The sequence below is a fragment of the Capra hircus genome, chromosome 3 (assembly GCF_001704415.2).
Source record: "Capra hircus breed San Clemente chromosome 3, ASM170441v1, whole genome shotgun sequence".
NCBI classification, from domain to species: domain Eukaryota; kingdom Metazoa; phylum Chordata; class Mammalia; order Artiodactyla; family Bovidae; genus Capra; species Capra hircus.
In genome coordinates this window covers 100264615-100285214 of record NC_030810.1, presented here as the reverse complement: position 1 = coordinate 100285214, position 20600 = coordinate 100264615, and the positions used below count along the sequence as shown (strand labels likewise).

General features: G+C 37.5%; 1 protein-coding gene across 2 annotated transcripts in view; it reads left to right on the top strand.

Annotated features, from left to right (window-relative positions):
* The window catches only part of ARNT (aryl hydrocarbon receptor nuclear translocator), a 66336-nt gene continuing 47177 nt past the window's right edge, over nucleotides 1442-20600 (top strand). For both annotated transcript variants that reach the window (XM_018046046.1, XM_018046044.1), the window contains exon 1: nucleotides 1442-1627. In XM_018046046.1, coding sequence (XP_017901535.1) covers nucleotides 1603-1627 — 25 coding nt within the window. In that variant the 5' untranslated portion in view covers nucleotides 1442-1602. The remainder of the gene's footprint in view (nucleotides 1628-20600) is intronic.

The window sequence follows — 20600 nt, the reverse complement described above, 5'->3', positions numbered from 1 at the left end:
ATTTAGATATTTGTAATTGTACTTCCTAGTCACTATTTTTTTTTAATTTATTGCTGCTTGGATGAACCTTACCACATTTAAAGCCACATAAAAATTTATATGCTATATCTGCACTGCAATCTTGTTTAATAGCTAGTTACCATTACTATGTAATTTTGAAGTACTTGTTACCTTTTTTTACTATGACTTCTTATGTGTCGGTGTATTTCTTTTGAGTGAATGATTTTCTGTTTTTTGATGAATTGGAAATAAAACACAAGAAAGTGGTAATAAAGAAAATTTTAATTTTAACAAATGTAAACAATAATATAGAAATTACATCAAGCTATCTTGGTCGAGATAAACTATATTGATAACTAAATGAGAGAAATGGATCTATGTAATCTTTGCAGTATATACACAACCTATAAGAATTCAAAGATGCTCAATAGCATAATGGGATTTCTGTTAAAACTAGAATTAAATTTACATTAGACAATTTGTGAAAGCTATGTGAAATTAAATGAGTAGATACTTATAAAGCAGTTTGGACCGTGTCTAGCTCAAAGTGCTCAATGCTTCCTGTCATTAGAAAATAAATCTGCACAGTCATCAGTTCTCTACTAAAAACCTCTCACTGTCCCGTTTGATCAAAGGAAGTTATACCTAATCTGCTTCACACTGCCTCCTGCTTTGGCTGCCGGTACCAGACCAGGAGTTTGGGTGAACTCCGGGAGTTGGTGATGGACAGGGAGGCCTGGCGCGCTGCAGTTCATGGGGTCGCAAAGAGTCAGACACGACTGAGCGACTGAACTGAACTGAACCGAAGCAGACCATAATCGCCCAGATCGTCTCACACTACCAGTTCTATGGTGGTGGTTTAGTCGCTAAGTCGTGTCCGACTCCTTGCGACCCCATTGACAGTAGCCCACATCTCCTCTCTCCGTGGGATTTCCCAGACAAGGATACTGGAGTGGGTTGCCATTTCCTTCTCCAGGGGATCTTCCCCAGCCAGGAATTGAACCTAGGCCTTCTGCAGAGATTCAAAACTTACTGAACTTTTATTGCCGGGGACAAAGTTCCTTAAAAGAGGAAAAAACTAGAAAAGAGTACAAATCACTAAGTGAAGTTTACGCGTTAGCGCACCTAAAAAATATTTACAAAATAAATCTTATGCAGAACGGCCAACCAGGCGAATCCGCCACCCAGGGAAGCTTTTTAGTAAAATTGTTTTTCATTGACGTCACACGATCATTGACCTCTAACTCAGAAGAGGCGGGATTAGGAAGACAGCTGGACTTCTTTCTCGCCCACCCTCCTCCACAGGACGGGCTGGAGGCTCAGTGGCCAGCCCGCCCTCTGATAGATTTTGGATTTCATTGGTCAGTTTTCCCGAGGAGGCTGGCTTTGAGACTGACCCCGCCCCAGAGGTGGGGTCTCGCCGCGGTAGGGGCTGGGGACGGTGGGGGTTGCTGCAGCCGCCATCTTGGACTCCGCGGTAGCGGTGGCGGCAGTACGGCGCCGCGTCTGGGGAGTGGCTCTTCCCTCCCCCTCCCCCCCGGTTCCGTGGCGGCGGCTCCTCCCACTGGGGGGGGTGGTGCGGCGGCAGTGGCATCTACGGCCATGGCGGCGACTACTGCTAACCCCGGTGAGGAGACGGAGGACTGGGTTGCCTGTAAAGGAGGAGGGGCTGAAGGGGTTGGCAGCTGGGGAGACCCGGGGCTGAGGGGCCGTAGTTGGGGCTGAGGGCGCTGGGACGCGCGGGGGCGGCTATGGGGCGGTGGGGGAGGGGAGTAACCTGGGGGAGGGGCCGGACCCGGGGGAACGGGGGAGACCCGAGGTAGAGGGAGGGAGCAGGTGGGTGCTCGTTGGGGATTCCTTGCCCGGCGTTCTGGTGGAGCGCCAGTCCGCGCGGGGCTGGCCCGCCTGCACTCTTGTGGCGGCGTTCTGGTGTGCGCTGTGCTCTTTCAACACTCTGCCCACTGTGGACCTGCTTGATGCCGAATAACTGTGGGCAGAGTGGCTCGTTTTACTTTAAAAGTAGTTTGGGCTTATAAACGCTGGACCACCTTGCCGTTTAGCTGAGATGTTACTTCCAAACGTTTAGATTTTAAAGTTTCAAAATCTTTGAATTTATACTCAGTTTCTTACAAACAAACAAACAAGCAAACAAACCTGTACTCCCCCTCGAGGGGGCTAACCTTTGAAACTTGCGATTATTATTAAGAGGTGCCTCTAGTGTCATAAGCTGCTGAAGGCTGAGGTTTGTGTAGTGTTTGAGTTTCAGGATAAATCTTGCCAACAGCAAGCATCCGGGACCCCAGGTTGAAATCTTGTTAGGTGGGTCGAGGTAGTCCCCATTCTTTAAGTTCAGTTCATGCTATGTCTCAATGAAGGTCTCTTATATAGTGAGGACTTGAACATTAAAAAAAAATTTAACCAGTCATGTCTCAGATAGAATAGGGTGTAGTGCAACAGGTCTGGACAGATCAGATTTTGAAATCCCTAGTCCCAGTCCTCTTCCCAGTACATTACAGTTATTTCTCCCTAGGAAGTATTTCATTTTAGGGATTCTAGTTTACTTTGCTGACCTTGGCCATTTCTTAGAAATCCTTATCTTTGATAGCTTCAGAAAAGAAGTAAGAGGTGGGGATGAATAACTTGAAAATATAGTAGTGGGAGGGCTTCACTGCTGTTCCCTTGTTAAAATTTAAATGGATTTTTTTCGTGTCTCTGAAAGGCAGCAGTATTTTGCAATACCCCGGTTTTGCTATTACAATTGAATCACTGTGAAATTTACTGTCTTTCCTACCATGTTTCTGGGAACAGAACTATTTAAAGAAGTTAATTTGCCACATGTCAATATCATATTTTTAAATCTTTTTAGTTTTTTCCTTTTAAAGGAAAAGGAGATAAAGTTAATGGCTAAAATTCCATTGCAGGAAGTGCTGTGTGATGGAATAAAATTGGAAAGATGCTATTATTATGGCAAACCTGACCTTGAAGTAAAATGACTTATCTGTTAGCTAGGGAGTAAATAAACAAGATTTTAAACTAACACATTGCAAAATACTTATATAACCATAGTCAAGTTGCAAAGCATTTCTCTTATTAAGAGGTGGCGAAGTAAAGTTTAGTGCATATGTCAGAAGCTTTTTTTCCAGCAGTGTGGGTGGGGTTGCTTTATTTTGTTTTGTTTTTTAAAGAACAGTAACCAGAGGGACAATCTCTTAACCACATTTTCATTAGCTGATCAATATCAGCTTAAATCTGTAAGCGGAAAATAGTATTTATTTGTACAGAATGCTTGCTTATGATGGAACAGTTATTTTGTTTATTGTCCTTTGGCAGCCTGCTTCTGCAATTTTTATATTTCTTTTTGATGTTGGAGACTTGTCCCATAGCTTCCAAGTTATTGATCCCAAGTTCAGCCATGATGTTTAAATCAGAAAGTGCATTTTCTTCCTTCAGTTCTCCTTTTGCCTCTTTGTATCAAGAGGAAGAGATCAATTATGGACTTTTGGTAGCCTGTTGCATATGAGGGCCATAAATGTAGGGACACAGGGTGGAAATGTTCTGTGCTCAGTGAGAAGATAGTAAATGGCTTTCAGGTCTGAATTCCTTGTGCTGGTCAAACCTTTTTTTCTTGGGGTCATTTTAGGGACTAGAGACATCATACATGTTTCTTTGAGTTTTTCTACTTTGTCTTTTTGCTAGTTAAGTTTCCCTATGGTTCTTGTTTGTTCTTTTTTTTACATATGTCTGCAGAGATTTTTGGTAATAAGTATTTAACTCTTCTAAGCTTCCTTTAAGGTAATCCTTAGCATGAGTTACAATACTTGATCTTTTTAGTTGTGTTTATAGAGTTTGACTTAGAGAATGTTGGTGGCCTTACAGAGACTTTCAGGAGACCTGGTTCCTTTGCATTTTTTTACTATGTATGTCTTAAAATGGTGCTGGATCAAAAGAAGAGTAAGATATGGTTTATACTGTACTCTCTGGGTTATGTTGAAGTAATAGTTCTAATGTGGTGGTGCCTTTTTTCTCTGTAATTGATAATTTTTCTTACTCATTATTTTTTTAATATTTCTGTTTACCATTGGGAAGCAGACGTAAGTGGGTAGGTGGTTCATGAAGTCTTAGGCTATATCTTTCTTGTCTGTGGAATACTAACAGTTTTGAGAAACATGTTTTAAATCATGTGATTTGTAATGCATTGGCTAAGGCACTGGTTGGGAACAGATTAGTTATTTGATTTATACTTCAGCATTCAAACCATAGATGTGAATGAGTTTTTAGTAGTGCAGGTTTTTCCTCCCTTGATTCTGGTATTCTCTTTAACAGAGACCTCTTTTTGTGCTATAAGGTACCATTTATTGTGAGTGCAGAATGGGTAGAAGGCAAAGGAAGGAATACATGTTTGGGTTTTTAAGGCTGACATTTAGGAAGACTTTTTCTTTTCACATAGTTTTTAACCTCCTTAGATTATAGTTTTAAAGTAAATTAGCTTAATTTTTATCTATTACCTTACTTTTTTCAGATACCGGAAAATAGGAGTTTATGCAGTATAAAATTAAGATGCCAAGATACTTAAAAAATTATATTCTATTGCAAAAAACTTTTTCAGAAGTATTTAAATATATTTTACTGATTCAGCAATTGAAAAACAGTTAACATTTTTGAAAAAGAACCTTAGCCCATGTACTTTTTATTTTTAATTTTTAAAAATATTTTTACTTTTTGTTAAATACGTTTTACTTAGCTAGTTATTTTTGGTCGTGCCAGGTGTTTGTTAGTGCATGTGAGCTTTCTCTAGTTGCAGCAAGCAGAGGCTAATCTTTGTTGTGCTGGACTGGCTTCTCACTGCAGTGGCCTCTTCTGTTGTAGAGCATGGGCTTTAGGCACTTGAGCTCAGTAGCTGTGGCACATGAGCTTAGTTGCTCTGTGAGATCTTCCCAGACCAGGGATTGAACCAGTCACCCCTGCATTGCTAGGCAGACTCTTAACCACTGGACCACTAGGGAAGCCTCTCCACATACTCTTTATGCTATTCGAATTGTGACACCAAACTGAATCTTTTCTGTTTTGTTAGAAATTAAGAAGTAGATACTGCTGCATTCTTGGAACTCTAGTTTTCTTGTTTTTGAGATAGTAGTCTGTCACTTTAGTTATTTGCATTCCAGTCCTACTTCTCTACTCATCACTAACAGATGAGAATAATATGTTGTTTTATGGATGCTTTGTGAGTCTTTTGTGGTTCTCTGCTGTGGATGACTTTCTTCTAAGATATTAACAATGGGGATTTCCACAGTGCCAAGTGATGGTTGATTTTCAAAAAACTAAATTGCAACACTCAAGGAAACTAAACCCCCTTTCCCTTGATTTTACTTAGGCTGTGACATTTGGGGCATATTTAATTTCAAAACTGGTAAAATTTGAATTCTTGATTGGGGAAACTGTCTTTGAAACCATGGTGGCTCAGCTGGTAAGGAATCAGCCTGCAGTGTGGGAGACCTGGGTTCAATCCCTGGGTTGGGAAGATCTTCTGGAGAAGGGAATGGCTACCCACTCCAGTATTCTGGACTGAAGAATTCCATGGACTGTATAGTCCATGGGGTCGCAAAGAGCCAGACAAGACTGAGTGACTTTCACTCACTCACTTTTTTCCCTTCAGGCTGTTTACAATGGTTATTTTAAATGTTAATTCCCCTGGTGGTATAGCCCTGTTATAGAAGTGAAAGGGTAACATTTCTGTCAGTGCTATCCAATGTCGCTATGGTTGTATAGCTGATTCCCTTTAACTGAAGGGATATATTTAAAGCTCTTGTGAAATGCAAGGCCTGAACTCAGTGGAGTTTTTTGGGCCCATCATTCACAGACAATTATAGGCCCTGCTTGTAGAGCTACTTGTTCTTCAGAATGCTGCTTAACATGCCATGATGATTTGAATAAGTAGACATTAACAGATGTTGAATTTGGATTCAAGATAACCTCTATCATGAAACTTCCCTGGCGGTCCAGTGGTTAAGACTCCAAGCTTCCAATGCAGGGGGCACGAGTTGGATCCCTGATCAGGGAACTGTGATCTCACTGGTTGTGTGGTGAGGCCAAAAAAAATAACCCCTATCATTTTATGCGTAAGGAAACAAACCTAGAGAAAGGAATGGGCACATTTGTTAAACACGTATTAAGTTCTTAGCGTATACCAGGCTGCACGTTTCCTGTTTTGTTGGCTATTATGTATGTTAGAAACCATCTCTCAGTTTCCAGATAAGTCATCTCAGTTTGCATCTGTTTTCATCATTTGTTTTGTATTTGCCTCTTCACATTTTTCTGTAGTTGAGTAGACAAACTAAATTTATTACTTTAACAACTTTTCAAAAAAAGATTTTTGTTGTGGACCATTTCTAAAGTCTTTATTGAATTTGTGACAATATTGCTTCTGATTTGTGTTCTGATATTTTGGCCATGAGGCATGTGGGATCTTAGCTCCTCAACCAGGGATCAAACCTACACCCCTTGCTTTGGAAGGTGAAGTCTTAACCACTGGATGGTCAGGGAAATCCCTGATTTCAACAACTTAACCACAATTTAATTTTCATGACAGCAGGACCTTTATCTCCCTTGTTCACCAGGGTGCCCTACTGCTCTCAGGGGTGTCTAGTATGCTGAGTAAGTATTGAATAAGTGAATGTTGTAAAACCTGGCATTGGAGATTTATATCTTTATGCACTGTTAACATGAAAATACCTTTGAAAGGATAACACTAATTAAACCGTAACATCATGAATTCATTTATAATAGCTAACAATAATTATAGGTCACTTATTCTAAATATGTAATCTCTCTTAATGCTCATATATATTATCTCATTTAATCTTTGTAAGAATCCTATGAGGTATGAATTAATATTCTTGTTTTTAGATGAGGAAACTAAGGCACAGATCAAATGATTAGTTTGTCTGAAGTCACATAGCTAGTAGGGGTAGAGACAATTTTGGGGGTGGGTAGAGACATTGTGATTGCTGGCGTCCATCTACCCAAAATTTTTTAATAGGCATTTTATATACCATTTTAGCCACAGTGGAAAATAGTATGAAGGTTCCCATTGCTTTACATCCTCACCAAAATTTATTGTTTGTGGTATTTACACAGTCAGCATTCTTAACTGCTACATACAAGACTTTCTCCATTGGACTTAAAGTCACTTTCTACAGAAGTGTAGCACAATTGATTCTTTTTAAGGAAGAGGGTGGGGTATTGTCTTTTTTTGTAGATGAAGGTGAAATACATTTAGCAGCCAGCATAGCACAGTTGCTTGGATGGAGAGATGAGTGCACAGTGCTGAAAAATTTGCTGGAAAAGTTTTGCAGTTCTTAAAATCTTTTCTGTAACATCCTTTATTCATAATTGTTTTTCAGCTCTTTAAATGACTTTAAGGTTCTTACTGGAATCTTTCTCCTGGTTCTTAATAATCTATAATTGTGCCTTTTTGATGAACTTATTGAATTTGGCTTCAGAAACAGTGCATTGCTCGCTTTTTCTCGCTGACTCCCTTTGTTCCTTAGGCCTGCTCATATTCTTTCTCTTGTTCATTATGCTTCTGCAAGTCTTACTCTTATAACTGGAACTCTTTAGTTAGTAAGCCAATCAACTTCCTTCATTTCTGTTTGCCTGCCTCAATTAAATATTTATTTGGTAACTACTGTATCTCCTTCCCTTCATTTATCTTTTATGTATTGAAGACTGTCCAAAATGTTTATTGCTGTCTTTTCACAGAGGCTTATTTTCTGTATTTTCATTGGTCTAAAAAAAAATCTCTTTTTGAATAATCCGAAAAGTCTCTGATGCTGGGAGGGATTGCAGGCAGGAGGAAAAGGGGACGACAGAGGATGAGATGGCTGGATGGCATCACTGACTTGATGGACTTGCGTTTGGGTGAACTCTGGGAGTTGGTGATGGACAGGGAAGCCTGGTGTGCTGCGATTCATAGGGTCGCAAAGAGTCGGACACGACTGAGTGACTGAACTGAACTAACATGTTATTTATTATATATATACACAGGTATATGGGCTTCCCTAGTGGCTCAGCAATGGCAACCCACTCCAGTACTCTTGCCTGGAAAATCCCGTAGACAGAGGAGCCTGGTAGGCTGCAGTCCACGGGGTTGCGAAGAGTCGGATACGACTGAGCGACTTCCCTTTCACTTTTCGCTTTCATGCATTGGAGAAGGAAATGGCAACCCACTCCAGTGTTCTTGCCTGGAGAATCCCAGGGACAGGGGAGCCTGGTGGGCTGCCATCTATGGGGTCACACAGAGTCGGACACGACCGAAGCCACTTAGCAGGAGCAGCAGTGGCTCAGCAGTAAAGAATCTGCCTGCAGTGCGGGAGATGCTGGAGACAGGAATTCAGTCCCTGGCTCAGGAACATCCACTGGAGGAGGGTTTGGCAACCTATTCCAGTCTTCTTGCCTAGAGAATCCAATGGACAGAAGAGCCTGGAAGTCTACAGTCCCTGGGGTCACAAAGAGTTGGACAAAAAAAACAAAAACAAAGAGTTGGACACAACTGAAGTGACTGAGCACTGTGCAAGTATATACCCACTCCAGTATTCTTGCCTGCAGAACTCCATGGACAGAGGATCCTTCAAGGCTACAGTCCATGGGGCTGCCGAGAGTTAGACTTGAATGAGTGACTAACACTTTCCCAAGTTTTATATATATGTGTGTGTGTATGTATATGTGTGTATATATAGATATGTAATCACCAGTATTTCTTTCAGATTTGCTGCCCTTCGTAACTTTTCCTTATCTTTCATGACTATCACAGTTTTTCCAGTTCCCCAGGCTAAGTAACTAGAAGTGTTTGGATTCTTTTATGTTTTTATCAGATTTGTTATCACATCTTGTTTTTTTTTTTTCATTTAAAAAAAGCATTTTAGACATATAAGAATATTAAAGCATATAAAACATTTTAACTATATAACATATATACTTAAAATAGATTTATTAATTTTTTAATTAATTTTTATTGGGGGTATAGTTGATTTACAATGTTATGTTAGTTTCTGCTGTTTACAGTAAAAGTGTATTTGTGATACATATACATATGTTCACTCTAGTTTAGATTCTGCTCATATAGATCATTAGGTACTTAATAGTTATCTGTTTTATATATGTTGTTGTTTGTTTTCGTTGCTAGTTGTTTCCAGCTCTTTCGCGACCTGATAGACTCTAGCCCACCAGGCTCCTCTGTCCATGGGATTTCCTAGGAAAGAATACTTCTGTGCTGTGTGCTCAGTTGATTCGGTCGTGTCCGACTCTGCAACCCTATGGACTGTAGCCTACCAGGCTCCTCTTTGCATAGGGTTCTCCAGGCAAGAATACTGGAGTGGATTGCAGTTTCCTTCTCCAGGGGAATCTTCCCGACCAGGGATTCAAGCTGCATCTCTTGTATAGGCAGGTGGATTCTTTACCACTGAGCCACCAGGGAAGCCCCATTTATATGTAGCAGTGTGTATGTGTCAATCCCAGTCTTCCAGTTTATCCCTCCCCACCTTTCCCCTTTGGTAAGCATAAGTTTGTTTTTTACATCTGTGACTCTTAAAATAAATTTATTTAAACATATGTATTAAAAGTGATTTTGGTAAAAATTCTCCATACATTTATTTAAAGACTTGGTTTTACATGATTTGTTATGAAAACAGCAGTATTCTACCCCCTTCTCTGGTGACATCTGTTTTTCTTTTCTTTTAACCAGACTTTTAATTTTTTTATTAAATGTCCCAGAAATAGGAGATACAAGTTTTTAAACTGAAGAAGCCAGAACAATGAACGAAAACTCACCTACTCAAGACACATTATTATGAAATTTCAGCATCAGATACAAAGAGTATTTTATAAGCTCCAGAGAGGAGAAGATTGATCAGTGAAAAATAATAAGCAATCAGATGGTTTTGCTTCTCCATACAGTAATCACACTGGAAGATAGATGACAGTGGAGTGATGCCTTCCAAATTCTGAGGGAAAATAATTTCCAAGTTAGAGTTCGATAGCTAGGCAAACTAACAGTGAAGTGGAAGAAAGATATTTTCACATACTCAAGGCCTCCTTTATACTCTTTGCCTGGAACTTCCTAGAGGGTAAGCCTTACTGGTAGATGAGAGTGTAGCAGTAGTGTTAGTCGCTTCAGTCGTGTCCGCTTCGGTGACCCCATGGACTGTAGCCCGCCAGGCTCCTCTGTCCACGGGACTCTCCAGCCAAGAATACTGGAGTGGGTTGCCATTCCCTTCTCCAGGGGATCTTACCAACCCAGGGATCAAACCTGGGTCTCCTGCGTTGTACGCAGATTCTTTTACCGTTTGAGCTACAGGGAAGGCCTGTACCAAGAAAGAGGACACATGAATTACAGGGAAGAAGCAGTACAATAGGATACATCCCTTTCACATACATTGTTCTTAGTTTCCCTGTTTTCAGTTTGGTAACCTCACTTTCAGCTTTGCCTGGTGTTCCCCAGGCTAGGGGACCTCTGGTTTAGTTTACACTCTTCCAGAGATTAAACAGTTTTTGACTGGGTTGAGGAGGGGCATTTTCCCTTTTGGAAGAAACAGGGAGAGGATCTGGAAATTGACCTGCTGCTTAAACAGTTCTTGAACTAATCCTTATTTTAGATTTTATTTGCCTTCCCCTCTACCCTCCCCCAGAAGCACCCAGAGTCACCAGTTACTGAGTCTGGGGCATTCTGATACGTAAATAGAGTTGGTTTTTTGCTTTGCTTTTTCCCTTACTGGTTTAGAATTCAGTTCTTATGGGTCTACCAAAGGTGGTGGTCCCAGTTTCCATAAATTTATTATTATTTTCTTTCACCCATTTTTTCCCCCATTTATATGTTTCTTTATCTTATGCAAAATTGTTTTTCTCCTTTATGTAATTTGAAGTGGCTGGGGCAGAAGAGAGTAAAAGTAGGTGTATATACATTTAAAATATTGTTCTTACTCAGAAGTTACATAGTTTAAAATTTTAGAGGTTCCTTTACTTTTTCATCCTGCTGTCCTAATTTAGGCCCAATTTCACCTCATTTTTGGTTAGTCTAATTTGTTCCTCTGCTGCTTTTCAAATTTTAAGTCTGTCAGATTGATCTTTTAATTTATATTTTCTTGTCACTCTAACTTAAAGATATGGCTTGTCTTTCAGTTGCTTATTGAATCAGATTTAAGACTTCATCTTGACCTTCAAGGCCTCCTCACAGTTGGGTAGCACTTGACATGTTATGTTTTCTGCCGAATACATTCTGTGCTTCACTTGACATGTTATATTTTCTGCCGAATACATTCTGTGCTTCTTCATGGGCCTGTTTCCCTACAGCTCCTTACAGCTGTTTTCATAACCCCCACCCCCCATTATAATTTGCTCATCTTCTTTTCTGTATATGGGAGGCCTTTTTCCTCTTCTTCACTTTTTCTGAGGTTCAGCTTGACCTGTCTTTCTGAAACTTCCAGGCTGGCTGGTTGGCAGCTTTGTTTCCTTTAGTTTTTCCTTCCTGTTGAGTACCTTCTCTGTGCTAGGGACTGGTTCAGACTTTAAACCACCTCAGTTATCTTTTCTTTCTCTAAATTTCTCCAACTCTTAGATCCCATTTAAACCTATTATTGAAAGTATGGAATTTATTTTTTAAGGAAAAATTTTGTTCTTTCTTAGAAAAGTTACATATATTAACTTTAAAATTTATAGGGTGAAATAGAAAAAGTTAATAGTGTAATATATAAAATAAACTCAGCCTTACTAATAAGAGAGAAATCCACATCAAACCAACAATGATAATCATTTTATACTTAGAAAATTAGTAAAACTTTGAAGGATTGCTGAGATCCAGTGCTTTTGGAGCTATGGGTAATTTATACCGTTGGTGAAGTTCTTAGTTGGAATGACTGAAATGGCAACCCACTCCAGTACTCTTGCCTGGAAAATTCCATGGATGGAGGAGCCTGGTAGGCTACAATCCATGGTGTTGCAAAGAGTCGGACACGACTGAGCAATTTCACTGGTTCAGTGGTCTTGGAGAGTAACGGGCAAAGTTTTAAATGTGCTTTTTTAGATTCAGAAAGTCATTTTCAGAAATCTTTTGTTGTAGGTAATCTTGGCATATGTGCTTAAAAATATACAAGGATATTTGATGAAACATCATTTATGATAGTGATAGCTTGAATGTCATAAGTGTGTGTGTGTGTGTTAGTCGCTCAGTTGTGTCCGACTCTTTGCAACCCCAAGGATTGTAGCCCGCCAGGGTCTTCTGTTCATGGGATTCTCCAGGCAAGAGTACTGGAGTGGGTTGCTATTTCTTTCTCCAGTCATAAATATATGTTCTGTAAAATACTGTGTGACTGTTAAAACAGAATGAACTGACAGTATTTATTGAATGTGACGTACCTTCTAGAATACATTGTTAATTGGAAAATAAAAGTTTCGGAATAAGTATGATATGGTTCCTTTCCCCTTGTTATGTAAAAATTGCTAAGACCCTGTAATATTTAGTGTAAAGAGAAGATCTGGAAGGATTCATAACAAAATGTTAACAGCAATTTCCCGTGGCAGAAATTGGGGTATATGTACAAAAGACTACTTTTGACAGTTTGTTTCTGTATTGTTTGAATATTTTGGGGGACTTCTACATCTTATTTTCTGTATACCCATATTTTAATACATTACTTTTGTAATGTAAAAATTAGTAATGGCCAAATCAGTTAGCCTTTTTAGTGTTTGATGTATTTTTACAAAGCTCCTATTTAAGGAGTACTTAGAGTATGTTAGGCACTGTTCACGTTTAGTATCTAATCTTCCCCGAAGGTAGGTACTGTTACAGCTGCATTTTACAGATTAAACCCTGAGAGATTAAAAAATTTGCCCAAGGTCATGCATGTAGTAAGTGGTAACCCTAGGATTGGAATCTAGATTTCTATCACTTGAGAGTTTGAGCTATGTTCTCTCAGATTTTCAGTGCATGCCACACACACAGGTACATGCGCATAAATTTTCTTTTAAAAAAATTGGAATCATGCATTTTCTGATTATAAAAGTAACATATGTCTAGTGTAAAAGATAAAACAAAATGGATATGTAGGAAATCAAATATAGAAGTCTCTAAATGCCATTCCAGAGATAACCACTGTTAATAGGTTATTGTGTAACATTTGCTGTCTCCATTCTAGCCATGAGGTCATCCACACTATTTCTAGAATTTAACAGGCATGCTCTCACCTCCAGGCGTCTGCACTCTGCCTAGGATGCATTTCCCCCAGATACCTGCATGGTTTATTCCCTTACCTTCTTCTGACCTTTCCTTAAATGCTGCTTTTTCAGCGAGGTCTTCCCTCACTATCTAAAATTACTGGAACTTTATATACACCTGTGTTGACTCCACTAGTTTATTTTTCTCTATATTTATCACTATATAACATATTGTTAGATCAAACCAAATGAAATTGCTATTTATCCATTTCTTATCTATAAAATGTCAGCCCAGTTTATATTTTGTTTCTCGATTTATCTTGCTCTTCTACTAGCATGCAGAATTCATAAGAGTTAGGATTTTTGTCTCTTCTTTTTGTTTTATCTCTAAGGCTTGCAACAGTGCCTGACATATAGTAGGCATGCAATAAATATTAAATGAATTCTTCCAGGCTTTTGTTATGCATATAAGCTTATTGTCTATAATTTTCTGTAGCTTATGTTTCCATTTTTCATAGTCATATATGGTGAATAGCTTTCCCTTTCAGTGATGTAGATCCACCTCAAACATTTTTTATATATTAAAATTTTTTTATTATGGGAAAGTACATATAACATAAAATTTGCCTTTTTAACTTTTTGAAAAATTTATATAGTTGAAGTACAGTTAAATTACAACGTTGTGTTAATTACTGCTGTACAGCAAAGTGACCCAGTTATACATACATATATATATATATATATATACACACACATACACACTTTGTTTAAAACTTTTTAATATATTTATTTTGGCCATGCTGGGTCTTAGTTGCAGAACGTGGGATCTTTGATCTTTAGTTGCAGTTTGTGAACTCTCAGTTGCAGCATGTGGGATCTAGTTCCCTGGCCAGGGATCAAACCCTGACCCCTTGCATTGAGAGCATGGAGTCTTAGCCACTGGACCACCAGGGAAGTCCCTCTTTTTTATATTCTTTTGAGCTATTTTTCAGTGTATAGTTCAGTGGTATTAGTATAGTCATGTTGTTGTGTAGTCATTATCATTCTCCATCTCAAGAACTTTTTCATCTTACAAAATTAAAAACTCTAGCTATTAAACAATAATCCCCTGTTCCACAATTTCTCCAGTCCAGGCCACAATTTTGCACTCTATGAATCTGATTATTCTATACAGGTACCTTATATAAAGCAGAATCCTGTAGTGCTTATCTTTTTGTGAGTGATTTATTTCACTTAGCATAATATTTTCAAGATTCAACCATATTGTAGCATATTGTAGAATTTTCTTCTTTTCAAAGGCTGAATAGTATTCCATTGGATATAGATGTTGTATTTTTAAAAATCCATTCATCTTTATGATAAACATTGAGTTGCTTCTTCTTTTTGGCTATTGTGACTAATGCTGCTTTGAGCATTGGTGTTGTACAAGTGTCTCTTCAAGATCCTGCTTTCAATTCTTTTTTGTATACACCCAGAAGTGAAATTGCTGGATTCTATAGTAATTCTATTTTTAATTTTTTGAGGCATCTTTATGCTATTCTCAATAGTGGTTGCAAGTTTTACATTCCTACAGTGTACGAGAGTTTCAACCCTGTACATCCTTGTTAACACTAATTATTTTTTTCTTTTTCATGGTGCCATTTTAATGGGTGTGAGGTGATACCTCATAGTTTTGATTTGTGTTTCTCTAATGATTAGTGATGTTGGGCATCTTTTCATATGCTTATTGGCCATTTGTGTATTTCCTTTGGAGAAATGTCTGTTCACGTTGTTTGTCCATTTTAAAATTAGGTTGTACTTTTTTGTTGTTGAGTTGCAGTTCTTTATGTATTCTGGATATTAATCCCATATCACATAAATGATTCACAAATATTTCCTCTCATTCTGTGGGTTGCCTTTTTACTTTGTTGATAGTGTTCTTTGATGCACAGAAGTTGCTAATTTTGATGAAGTACAGTTTATCACTTTTTACTTTTGTTCTTGTGCTTTTTCTATATCCAAGAAATTACCGAACCCAGTGTCATGACGCTTTACCCTATGTTTTCTTGTATGAATTTCATAGTTCTAGCTCTTACATTTAGATCTTTGATCCACTTTGAGTTAGTTTTTCTATATGAGTAATGTAAGGAAGGATACAACTTCATTTTTTTTTTTTCAACTTCACCTTTTTAACATGTGAATGTCCAGTTTTCCAAGAACCATTTGTTGAAAAGATAGTCTTTCCCCATTGAATGGTCATGGGACCCTTGTTGAAAATCATTTGATCGTAGATGTGAGGATTTATTTTGGAGCTCTGTATTCTATTCCATTGGTCTGTATGTTTTATATCAGTGATACACTTTTGATTATGACAGCTTTGTGACGTTATCATCATTTTAATGGTGAGTATCCATTATTTCTCTCTATCCGTTATTGAAGGCAGTTATAATCCTTGGGCTTATAATAAAAGACATGCATAAAAGAGGTTTTGTGTTTTGAGTTTAGGTGCAGTTTATTATCAGTACAATTTGGAGGTAGATTTTAGGAATAATGAGTAAAATTTTAAAAAATGTATCCAAAGTGGTTCATATTTATACAATGTAGGAATGCAGTGAATTATTGTTACCAGTATTTTTTTTTGAACATTTCAACATCTATTCAACTTATAATGCTGCTTTTATTTTTTATCATTTCTGTTTTCCTCACTCATGTTTTCAGTGACTTAGTTTTATATTATTTCTTCCATTTCAGGAAAGAAAGTCACATTCAAGAAGTGACTTTTCTATAAATCTGTGAGATTGTGTTGACTGATTAAATATTTACTAGTTTGGTTTTTTTTTTTGTAATTTCTATCAAATGGTGATTTTAATAGAAGGTGCTTGAGTTCAGTACACTAAGAATACTGCTTAAGTATGCTACACTTGACATCACACTAAGTTCCTCTTCCATTTAAAAGGAGCTAATCTTAGAAAATTAAATCCAGAGTATTTTGAAAGAATCATGCATCATTATTGTATTAGTTCCTCAGGCCTGTAGTGATGAATTATCACAAGCTAGAGGGCTTAAAACAACAGAAATTTATTCTCTCTCATCTCTGGAGGCTCTAAACCTGAAATGAAGGTATTGGTAGATTTGGTTTTCTCTTTTCTCTTTTCTAGCTTCTAGACACATCATCCAGTCTTTGTATCTAAATGTCCCTCTCCTTGCTTTTGTAAAGATATCATTCATTGGATTTAGAAACCACCCTAATCCAATATGACCTCAATTTTCACTAATTATATCTTCAGAGACCCTATTTCCAAATAATATCACATTCTGAGTCTCTGTGGACATGCATTTTTTACATTCTTCCGCCCAGTACAATTTATTGAGCAACATTTATTCCAGGAATTCAAGCATTGGTCAACCTGAGAAAACCTATGTCCGTGTCATTATCAAACTAAAGGGAAAGAAAAATGATTGTATTAATAAATACTTTATAAAAACATTTGTTTCTGATTTAAAAAATCCACTCCACTGCAATAAGCAGCCCACGCACTGTAATTAGAATAGCTTCCACTGTCCGCAACTAGAGGAAAGCCCACACAGCAACAAAGACCCAGCACAGCCAAAATAAGTAAATGAAGACAGAAAACAAGTATTTTGAAAAGAAGATCCATTATTGGAGCTTCCAATAATGTTAAGATGTTAATGTTATAATGTTAAGATGTCAGTTTTAAGTTAATGTTTAGTCAGTGCAATTCCAATAAAACAACCCAACTTAAAAAAAAAATGAAAATGATTTTTTAAAAAAGAGTCTTAACTTTTTTTTTTAAACATGGACCTCTACGACTGGTGAAATCTATTGAAGCCCTTCAGCCTCATTGGATTGCTGTGGAAATAAATGAGAGGCACACAAGTTGCTCAGCACAGTGCCTGACACACAGTGAGGGCTTAGAAAAAAATCTCTAATTATCCATGCATTCACTGTAAAACCAGGAGTAATACTTTTACTTTGAGTCTTCAAAAGTTCTTGTCACCCTTTTGTGTTGCACCCACTCCAGAATATCAGTAAAAACCTCCCCTGGTCTAGGCCAAGTTGGAGCCCTTAGTGAGGAGAGGAAAGACACAGGCATGTGGGAGGAAGCTTTGGTGAGCTGGTGCTGCAGGGCCCTAGGCCCCAGGCTCACCCTGCGGTGTGGCTTGCTGTCCCTATTGAACCCTTAGCATGTTAGTGTATAAAATAACACTATATAGTGTTATGAAAAAATCAATTTTATTAAAAATATAGTTACCAAAATAAGAGGAGTTACAAGTTTGTAATGCAGTAATTAATGTTTCTTTGTTAACACAATAAGGCCTAGTGACAAGTCTAATAATTACTATATTCTCAAAATCGTATTGAATGTAACAATTCTGGATGTTTGTATTAACTATCATGTGATATGAAAATATCTGATTTCTGTTGATGACAAAGTCACAGATAACTGCTGAAACTACTGTGTTTTACCTTACTTTCCTGATTGAAGGAAATGCTAAATTTCAGTTAATGATTATTGAAAATAAAACTTTTCTTCGTCCCAAGTTTATGAGTAGGTTTTAGCCACTGACCCACAGATCAAGAGCGCTTGCAATAATGCAGTAAATGAAGAAAACTAAATAGTGTGTAAGTGTATAAGACTAAATATTGAATAAGGCAAGGTAAAATAATCATTATGTATTAAGAAAAAAAAATCCAGTAAACTAAATGCTTTTAGAGAATTCAGTAAAGTTATTTGAGTACATAAACACACTGAAGTCAGTAGCTTCCTTTTATTCTAGCAATAACCAATTAGAGGTTGTAATAGAAAAGATTTCATTCCAAGATATAATAGTATTAAGAGCTATAAAATACCTAAAAATAAGACTTATGTGAGGAAGACTGTAAAATTTTATCAAAGGGCATTAGGAAATGTCTGAATAAATGTAAGATGTACCATCTTTCTGGATGATGAAATGCAGTACCATACTACTGTTCCTTCAAAGTTCTTATATAAATTTAATGTAATTTAGTTAACCTTAAGAATTTTTTTGTTACTAGAACTCTACTTAAATTTTAAATTTCAAAAGGAAGATGATGTATATGACATTAAAATCTTTTTAAAACTTTTAAACTTTTTTTGAGATGATTTTAGATTCATATTCAGTTATGAGAAATAATACAGAGATTCTCTATCCTTAGCCCAGTTTCCCCCAGTGGTTGTATCTTGCAAAACTATAGTATAATATCATGAACAGGATATTTATATTGGTACAGTCAAGAGTGGAGAAGGCAGTGGCACCCCACTCCAGTACTCTTGCCTGGAAAATCCCATGGACGGAGGAGCCTGGTGGGCTGCAGTCCATGGGGTCGCGAAGAATCAGACACGACTTCACTTTCACTTTTCACTTTCATGCGTTGGAGAAGGAAATGGCAACCCACTCCAGTATTCTTGCCTAGAGAATCCCAGGGATGGGGGAGCCTGGTGGGCTGCCGTCTATGGGGTCGCACGGAGTTGGACATGACTGAAGCAACTTAGCAGCAGCAGCAGCACAGTCAAGAATACAGAATATTTCTGTCATCATAAGGGTCCCTTGTGGTACCCTTTTAAAGCAACATCCGCTTTCCTTGTACTTCTACCCTCTCCTTAATCCCCAGCACCTACTGACCTGTTTTCTATTTCTGTAATTTTGCTATTTCAAGAATGTTCTATAAATGGAATTGTACAGTATGTACAATTTCTCCAGTCTTTTGAGTATTACAAATAAAAGTGTATAAACATTTGGATACAGGTTTTTCTATAAATATAAGTCTTCACTTTTCTGGGATAAATACCTGCAAGTGCAGTGCTGGAATTTATGTTGATTGCATGTTTGGTAATCAACCATGGTAGTTTTTAAAGAAACTACCAACTATTTCCCAGAGTGGCTGTACTATATTATATTCTTACCAGCAGTATATAGTGATCTTTTTTGTATCTTTCCTATTTTTTGTTAGTATAATGTGTAGCCATTTTAACAGGTATGTTGTACATCTCATTGTGGCTTTAGTTTGCATTTCTCTCATGTCTAATGACATTCCATACACTTATTTACCATTTGTGCATTACTGATGCAATGGACATGAACTTGGGCAAACTTTGGGAGATGGTGAGGGACAGGGAGGCCTGGTGTGCTACAGTCCATGGGGTTGCAAATTTGGACATGACTGAGCTACTGAACAACAATCTTTGGTAAAATGTGTGTTTAAGACTTTTGCTTTATTACTGTTGAGTTTTGAGAGTTCTTTTTATATTCTAGTTCCACGTCCTTTGCTGCATTGTTTTCTCCCACTGTGTAACTTGTCTTTTGATCCTCTGACAGTCTTCCCCAGAGCAAAAGTTCTTAATTTCAATGATGTCCAGTTAATCAGTTTTTCATTTCCTGTATCATGTTTTTGGTACCAAGTCTAAGAACTCTTTGCCTAGTCCCTAGATCCTGAAGATTTTCTCTGAAAGTTACATAGTTTTACATTATACATGTAAGTCCATGATTCATTTTGATTAAATTTGGGGTAATTTAATAAGGGGTAATTAAATTTGGGGTACTTTAATAAAGTAATAAGGGGTCAAGGTTTGTTTTTTTTTTTCCCTAAGGATGTCTAGTTGGTCTAGCACTATTTGTTGAAGAGACTATCTTTCCTCCTTTGAATTGCTTTTGCACTTTTGTCAGAATCATTTGGGCATATTTGTGTCAGTGTTTCTGGGTTCCATTGATGTAAGTGTCTGTGACTCTGCTAGGGTTGCACAGTCTTAATTATTATAGTTATATTAGAGGTCTTGAACTCAAGTAGACTCTTTTCTCCCACTTTGTTTTAGCTGTTATAGTTTTTTAACCTTCCCATATACATTTTAGAATGGTCATGTTTATGTCTTCAAAAATATCTTGGTAGTATTTTGAAAGGAATTGCATTAAGCTTGTGTATCAGTTTTAAGAGAATTTATATCTTTTGTTGAGTCTTCCATTCCATGAATGTGATAAGTCTCTCCATTTGTTTAGATCTTTCATTTCTTTCATCAGCATCAGCATACAAATCCTGTGCATTTGTTAAATTCACATTTAATTATTTTTTGAAAGGGTTATGAATGGTTTTGTGCTTTAAAATTTTTATGTCCATTTATTAATTGCTGGTATATAGAACCACAGTTGAGTTTTGTGTGCTTATCTTGTATACTGCAGTTTTGCTGAATTTACTTGTTTGTTCTAAGAGGTTTTTTTTGTTTTGGTAGGTTCCTTAGAATTTTCTACAAAGACAATCATGTAATCTGCAAATGGGGGTAGGTTTTTTTTTTCCTTTTTCATCAGTATGGCTTTTATTTCCTATTCTTGCATTTTTTGCACTGGCTAGAACTTCCCATACTGTGTTTAAATAAGTGATGAGA